Genomic DNA, 8,951 nt, shown 5'->3' on the forward strand with positions numbered 1-8,951 from the left:
ATCTTTAAACTGTAAAAGAACAGAACATTTAATGTTATATCTTAGTGTTCACAGACAAATCTAATTGTGCACTTTTATATGTATTTCTGCTTTATTGGTTATTCTTCCCATTTTAACTGTGCAAAACTTTTAAATTCCACTTTTGAATCACTCAAGATCTGCACAATATTGAAACCAGCTGCTTTTTCAGCTGAAATGTAATAGTCATCTTAAAAATTTTTCTATAGTTACTGCTGAATCCACTATCATTTTCAAGTAACTATTGTTAAATTCTAGTCAATGACAACATTGCCTTTCACTGAACTGATTAGTTTACTAAACATATTTCTATTCTTACCCAGTGGAATAGCATTCTGCCTACTGGTAGTGATAAATCTTCATCAGTTTTTGATTTCCTCATATATGGAACCTACAGAATTTAATACTCAATTAGAAATACTGCCAGTGAGAGATTTGGGAAGGGGTCAGTGGGAAACAGTTTTGACTCCCTCAGGGGTATAAAAGAAGGCTGCTAAACTAGCCTGTGGGACCTGAACCTATACCATCTCCATTTGTTTTGCTCAGAGTTCACTTTATAATGTCAGCTATGGTGTAGATGGTAATTAACTGTTGGGCCATGGGTACTTTATATGTTTAGTGACCATTCACATGAATTATTTCTCTTTTCAAACAGGACAGAAAAATACATTTGTTCAGTTACTTCATTAAAAAAAAACAGTAAAAAGAAATAGTTGAAATTAATTTAAATATTATATTCTATTTAACCCAATATGTCTACAATATAATTATTTCAACACGTAGTAAACATAAAAAAATTACTAATGATGTATATTCTTTTATTTTACTATGCTTTCTAAATCCAGTGTGTAATTCACACTTACAGCACATCTCAATTTAAAATAGCCACTTTTCAAAACCTAAAAAGCCACATGTGGCTGCTGGTTACTATACTGGACAGCACAGATCTAAATAGTTTTTAAATTATTTCTTTTAAAAATATTCCACTAGAATGAGAATTTTATGAGGAAGTAATATAATTATTTATACTACATGGGGGCACCAAACCACTATGAGAGAGATATTTAAGTTTAGTAATGAAACAGAATGCTTGCTAGGATTCTCCTTGCTTTGTGATGGAAATTAGGGCAATATTGTTCCTAAAAGCCCAGGCTCTAGAGTCAGAATGCCCTAAGTGTGAATCTAAGCTAAGACAAATATTACTAAAGTAACTGCAAGCAAGGTATTTACCCTTCATAGCTCCAATTTTCTATTATGTTAAATAGAAATGATAATATCTACCCCACTAAATAAGCTAGTATATGCAAAACACACAGAAGAGTGTCCGTACATAGTAAGTTATCAAGAAAATTTAGTTATAATAATTATCAGTTGTAGCTCCTTCTAATTTAACATCATGATAGAAATTATGATGTTTGCTTAGGAGAGCAAAGAATATATAAAAGTTATTTTTTGAAATGTATTCTTTTATAAATTGTGTTAATAAGGACATAAGTGATATAACTTTGTTTTAAGATATTTTCAGATACTTACAAACAGAAAAATATCTACCAATTTTGAAGGTCCATGTGACATAGTTTTAAATAGAAAAATACTGGCCAATTATTTGACCACATAATGCTATGTAAGAGAAAATCCAGTTTTACAAAAAAGAAAAACTTTTACTAATTCATATGCTATTATCGTTTCAAAACAATTAGAAAACATCCAGCTGACATACCGCAATAATTAAAACTTTACTTTGGCCCACTTCCACAAAAATGTGGTCCACTAAAACATGACTTACCAGAAAAACACTCATTTTATTTAGTCCAAGAAAGCATTAAAGCTTTGGCAAAAGTTACCACAGAGGTATATTAAGAAATATTGATGATTTTGTATCAAAGTTTTAACATTTATAAAAGATAATTCTAAAAGTCTATAAACGCATTTGTTTGTGCCCTGCCTATCAACAGAGCTGTTAGCAGCCCCTTTAACCTCCTATTTTCTGAAACTCATGGGCCCTAACAATAGGAGTTTAAAAACAGGAGGAATTGCATCTCACTAAATCCTGATTAATGTCATCTCAGTCTTCCCAGCCTATAGTCCACCTGCACAGTCTCTCTTAATCCCCATAGCCCAACATGCAACTGTTGACTTCCACGTCAAGCACAAGACAACTTAAATTTTAGTGACAAATTTTCTTTTTTCTTTTTTTTCCTTTTTGTCTTTTTTTGTGACCGGCTACGGATCGCAACCCTCAGTGTCGCGCCCGTACCAGACCGGGACCGGCAACGGGATCGCAACCCTCGGTGTTGCGCCCGCACCTCGCTCAGCCAGTGAGCGGCTGGTCTGTATGTGGGATCTGAACCCTTGGCGGGAGCGCCACCGCACTCCCAAGCGGCGCACTGTAGCAGTGCACCACCGGGCTGGCCCAGACAAATTTTCTTATCACTAATATTTCTTCCATACCCTTAGTGCTTATACCACAGTGGGCAATCATTAAGTTCAATAGTGACTTTGTTTAAGATCTACTGAACTGCACTGCTCATATATGACAAATTCCCTTGTTTAAATAATTATTATTACTTATAAGATCTGGTTCTGAAATAGAAAAAAAATGCAAAGTAGAATTTCAATAAAATATATTACTTACGTTCACAAGCGTCCCCTTTTTGCTGGTAGCCTGCTTTGCAGATACATTTTCCAATGGGCACTAACCATTCTCCTTCTGCACTACAGTGCATCCTGGGGGAGTTTTCCGCTTCCTCCTCTGCACTGCTGACACATGTGCCTCGAACCTCGACTAAAGAGGAAAATTCTGAACCAGTCACTGTATCTGGAAAGACAGCTAAGTTCTCAATAATGGACCAGCACTTCTTGTAGTACACTTTGACAGAAACCAAAGCTATGCAAGCCCCTACGTCCTGAAAGGCAAGATAGAATCCCTTTTTGGACAAAGGTCCAATCTCTCTCACCTCAGTGTTAAGTTTCATCTTTCTTTCACCAAGGTCACCTTGGGTAAAACTTTCATCTGCAGCAATGGTGTCTATTTTTACATAGAGGTTTTCTCTTATATTCCTGCCAGTGTCGTAGTCTGTTTCATAATAGTACAAATTAAAGGTTTCCTTGCAAGTTCCCAGTACTCCAGGAAGGCTGTTACAATCCCTCAGGGTGAATTTCAATTCTACAAAAATCCTTTGTGCATTGCCTTTTGAAATCCAGTTAGTCCGCAACCAGTTGTTTTGGTTGGGCTCCATGACCTGGCACACCTGGTATGTTCGTATCGGGGTATAGTTCTCATCCAAACCACTAATTTCTTCCCACTGTAAAATTAAGAAAAGGTCATCAGTCATTCAGCAAAAAAATAACATTTTGCTTTGGAAAGTGCATGAGGAATCTTTAGTATGTCGCAAATGCAGATCTTTGAAAGAATAAAGTTGATTCCTACCCTGGCAAACATTGTAAACCATAGAATCTGGGATTCCCAGTTCAGCTTTATCCTTATGGTAGAATCACTTATGTTGTATGCATTGTTTGTACATACAATAAATGTTTCCTTTTGGTTAATATCTATTTTCTAGTGTAGTAATATTTCTTTTTACATGTTTACTTATGTCTATATTCTCCACTGAGATTATAATTCTTGCACACTAAAGCTCACAATTATTAAATGACCATTTAAAGCATATACGTATGGATGAATGGCAGAATTTTTGATAACTCAGTTGACATTTTAAATGTCCACATTATACTTAAACTTAGAGCACTTAAAAACATGGAGAATAAAATACCAAGAGTACTCTGAAATATAAAAGGATTCAACAATATGTTGATATTTATAATGCAGAATATTTTATAATCATTTCAAAATGAGATATAAGGGAGTAACATTTTAAAAAAACTATTTATTCCAGTGTTATATATAATATTGTACACAAAACCATATAACTATAAATAAGTAGTTATAAAAGTGTGATTCATCATTATAAATAAACAGCTTTCAATAGAAAATCAAATGTACATGACATATCAGGCTGGATCATATTTAATAATATTTCTGACAGAAAAAAAATCAGATGTTAAAAAATGTCCATTCATAGGTTAATACAATGTATACTACAAGCAAACCCATACCATGTATTTTCACACACATACAAAAGTAGTAAGTTTCACAGAATTTGCAACAATTTCAAAGATTATTAAACCATATACAATATGACCTAACATTCATTAGTACATAAATTCATTTCATAGAATAGTCTTAAAAGCCTAAAATAATAGTAGTTTATGTTTTCTCTTAGCATCATCACAAAATTTCCCACTTTAAATTTATGATGCCTTAACAGTGAAACTGTCATCTACTTTATTTCCCCAACAAAAAGTCCCAAATATAAAATATATTAGCATTCAAGCCCAAAGTCACATAGCATGCAATATTTAAACTATCGTTTCAAGAAAAGCAGAGGGGAAAATAAACTAATAAGCATGTGATAATGAGTTTTATTTATAAAAATTGATCAGAATATCAATTTATTTAAATGCTCTATACAATATAAACACCTACTTTTAAAATCAGCTCTTAGAAAATGATCAAGACTAACAAATTAGAAATATATGAATTCTAAAATTCAGAAATTTCTTGGTTGGTGGTTATATGATATTTGCTACAATTTATTATACATAGCCTAATATCATCAAAGGTCCTTAAATGCAGCAAAGAACCAATTTTCACATTCAGTTTTATTCTGAGCACAACTTGCATTTGTGACTAGTTCACAATTGGGCATATTTTCCTTTTTTTTTTCTAAGTTAGCTGCTTATAATCTGTTTGAATGGCATTCAGCTGAATATACCCAAATTTATACGTTTGGATGGGTAGATTTGGGTCTCTTAATTAGATTAAAATTACCAAAAGAAGCAAAACTATCAATGATATCTATCAAAAAAATCAAAAGCTCCAGATAAATGTGCTCTTTTAAAATAATTCTCCAATTTCAAGAAACCAAGATTATTATAAAAGAATATAACTCAAGAATTCCTTTAACTTCAAGAACAATTATTTTATTCCATGTATGAATAATCAATTTTGCTACCCTTGAAAGCCAGTTAAATTTAATTTTTATTTAAAAAATTTGCTCCTGAGGGAAAAATTTCAAGAACACTACGGCACAGGTAACAAATAGTGAGACTACATAAGTGCATTTAACGCAATTCTTGTTTTATTATCTCACTTTCTAAGAGACTGCAATCATTTCCACAAATTATACCAGTGGGAAAGATATCTTAATTCAAATGCTGCATTTTTACAGTCTGCTTACAAAAATATTTTCTCAAAACTTATGTCTTGGTAACATTTCCTTTCCAGTTAAATATTGAATCACATGTGAGCCAGTTCATTTGACATAAAGAAAATGTTGTAGATCATCGTTTTCTAATATCTCTTGATTCCTATTGATATGTAGGGTTAACTATTAACTCAAGAAACTCTGAATGTATAAAATGCCCATTTGAGTCCAAATTAACATTGACAATCCTAATTTACCATTTTGTGGATTATATGGATGAAACACTACAATCATATATCAGTTTACTTCTCCTCAGAGATAAAACTATCCTCTACCTCTATTTGTTTTAAGTAATGGATGGTAGAAAACGGTCTACATCTGTCTTTGGAAAGAAAGGTGTTTCATTTTTTATTATGAATGTCTTTCTATAATGTATACTATTGCACTCATGGAAATCACTTTACTTTCAAGAAAAGTATTATATTCACACCTCAAACTCAGTGTACTTTTTATATTCAATCTGTAAAATGTTCGTCATTTTTTCATAATTTATTGTGACCAACACAGATAACTACAATATCAACTTAAGCAATCTCTCAAAAATTAGTTTAATGAAAATTCTGAATATTTTAGACAGATTTCCTTTGTTCACTTTTTGCATTCTTAAACTTTCAGTTAATGACATATTGATTTTATGAGGTTGTTCTTATACTCAAAAATCCTTTTTAGACTTTCATTCTTCTCTTTGCAAAAAATCTGTTACAATTTTTATATCCTCACTTATACTTCACCATCTTTTGAATCTATATTTCTTAATGTGCCAAAGATAAGCTTAAGTAACAATAAGGTATATTCTCCTTTCTTAGAGCCCTCTTCCTTAATAATAAATGAAGAATGTGCCCTCTCTCACAACTAAAAATAAGACCTGAAGACATGAATATTAAACTAAATTTAAGTGATATATCGTTCTGGTTATATGAAACATACTGGTCAGCATTTATTTAGGGTTTATTTACATTTTGGTAGATTTATATTGGACAACTTTCACTCTTTATTTATTGTAGCAGGTTTTTACTGTCATATGTGCATGTTGTGCCATCACTCCTGATTAATAACAGTACATAGCACATGACATAAACTTACAGAATCCGCATATTTTATAGCAAACTTTATGCAAAATGTTGAGCATAGTACATTTTTAGTAACCTTTTAAACTACTTTTTGAATGATGCTAAAAGTGTTTTTAAAAGATGTAAACAGATTACATACTGTTTTAAAAAATTACAGTTACACACAATCTACCTGGTGATTATACTACAGAAGTATAAAGCATCTAAAAAGGTTTAAGTGAGTTTGTGAAAGGAATGTTCCCTGTAATTAGTCAGCATTATAGGCTGGACCCTGAAGTATGATTCCACTCCCAATAAGAACTCAAAAGACTATGGTTACAGGAATTTTTTTTTCCTATTTCCCCAAGTTCTAAGTATACCTTCTCTATTTAGAGAATTCAGTGTCTTACTATAAACACACAAAATACTGAAAAAGATATTTGGAATTAACAGTTCAAATATGAAGAATGTGAATAATTCCCTGGGGGGGAGTAGAAGATTTTGTTTCTTACTTTAAAAAATAGTGATATTTTATGAGAAGCACTTACCCCATTGGGTGGAGAAGAAATCCATTCCAATTCTGTTTGTTGTGCTTTAGAATCCAGCAGTAATACTGAAAAATAAAGTTTTATTTCCAAATGTTACATGAAAAATTTCAACATACTTGTAATCATTTTAAGATGAATCTAATTTTTATGATTATCACTTTATGACAATATAGTTATTTATGTAAATGAACAGTAAAATAATCAGCTGATACAAGTATATTTCACTTTTTTAATGGGAAAAGACATTAAAACACCAATATTATATTTGGTATTCTTTAATTGAAATGTTAAAATATATTTTAAATGCAATAGTAGCATGAAAGTGAGGGTAAAAAATTGATATATTGGTTCTACAGTAATATTATAGTTTTATAAACCATTTTGCCCTTCAAACTTTGTCAAGTATAACATGAACATAATAAGGTGTTAATTCCCATATTAATACTTCCAAACTACTCTTCAGTCTGTCATTAATTTGTAATAATCTGCTAACAATATTTCCTATCATCTTTTAAGAACTAGAGTTTATTTTTTATAAAAAAAGTTTCTATGCAGTGTTTTCTTCTAAGCCAAAACAAATATAGAAATGCTAAAAACTATAAACTGCCTATTATTTACATGATATATTTGTGGGTTAATCAAACATCAGTTTTCAGTATGTATACATATTTCTTAATTTTTAAATATTTCAAAATGCTGTATTTAAACTTCAACTTGACTTCTAAAAAGAGTTGTAGTCCATTTTTATGCTATCAGAAAACATAATGCAATGAATTCAATATTTATATAAATGTAATAAATGTTCCTGATAGGATTAATACAAGAATGCACTAGAATGTCACACATTAATTAAACATCATACTTCCAATTTGATATATTTTATTGCTTTTTGGGACAATTACTCTCCTAAAGCACTCAGTGTTTCGGTCAAACTGGCTTCAGAGTTTGAAGTATGTATATCTTAAAGTATGCAAATATGCCTAACATCAACCTCAACAAAATGTTAAAATTTTGACTTAAATAAAATACATGCTTTTAAATATTGAACAATTCTCAATCTCTAGGTAAACATTTATATTTAAAAGGTAATGAAAATGCGTTATGCTAAGAAAGCAAAGGAACAGTTGATTATATCTTGAACTCCTTCACACTCTTCAAGATTATTCCCTGTAACTAGAAGTAAATAGATACACTGTTTTTGGTTCGTTTTTATTGTCTTACACTTAAGACTCCCCAGGAGCTATGACAGAAAAAAACCTTGTTCACAAACATTTGACTCCCTTTCAAGTAAGAAGCACACACACAATTAAAATACCATTGTGTATTTCAACTTGGAACATCAATAAATCAATGGACTAGTGAATTAATATGAAAAGTAACTTTATGTTATTTACCCTCAAGGATAGAGATGGAAGCACAAGGAAACAATGTGGGTTCCAGTTACTCTCCTTTTGAGATTTCTTTTTCTTTTTTCTTTTCTTTTTTTTTTTTTTTTTTTTTTTTTTTGGTACTGACAATAGTCAACTGGATTTAAAATCTAGGTGACCATCTTGGGTCGTTTTTTGAAAGTTTAATAAACATTAAGATTATTGATTATCGTAGTTCTGTTACTCCTCGGCTCAGCATGGGGATAGGAGCAGGGGTATGACTGCAAACAAGTTGACAGAAACTAACAAAATCAGAAACTGTCCAGAAAGCGTTTAATCAAAAGCAGCACTAAAGTGATGAGTGCGTCTCTCTCCCTGCGGAGCGGTCTCTGAACAAACCCTGCAGTGCGCACTTTTCCCTTCCCGCTCCGAGCGCACAGTGCCATCCTCCCTCCGTGCTCGCGGAGGCGCAGCCCGGCAGCCCACCCGTTCGCGGGGTCACAGGCCCGAGGCTCCGGGATTCTTCGCTCCGCCGCGCTGGGGTGAGGGCCAAGATGCAAGGCGCGCACCGGCCGAGCTAGAGGAGGGCTGCTCAGGCGGCGGCGGCGGGCGTCCGGGACCGGGGCGGGGCCGTCGGCGGGG

At 32.7% G+C, this 8,951-nt stretch overlaps 1 protein-coding gene across 1 annotated transcript in view; it reads right to left on the reverse strand.

The window, feature by feature from the left end:
• Nucleotides 1-2,645: 2,645 nt before the first annotated feature.
• The window catches only part of LOC103599860 (ephrin type-A receptor 7-like), an 8,863-nt gene continuing 2,557 nt past the window's right edge, over nucleotides 2,646-8,951 (reverse strand). Inside the window, exons 2-3 of the mRNA XM_008584040.1 lie at nucleotides 6,943-7,007; nucleotides 2,646-3,323 (exon numbers count right to left, since the gene is read on the reverse strand). Of these exons, the coding sequence (XP_008582262.1) occupies nucleotides 2,646-3,323; nucleotides 6,943-7,007 (743 nt within the window). The remainder of the gene's footprint in view (nucleotides 3,324-6,942; nucleotides 7,008-8,951) is intronic.

This window comes from Galeopterus variegatus, unplaced genomic scaffold (assembly GCF_000696425.1).
Source record: "Galeopterus variegatus unplaced genomic scaffold, G_variegatus-3.0.2 Scaffold3129, whole genome shotgun sequence".
In the NCBI taxonomy this organism is placed as follows: domain Eukaryota; kingdom Metazoa; phylum Chordata; class Mammalia; order Dermoptera; family Cynocephalidae; genus Galeopterus; species Galeopterus variegatus.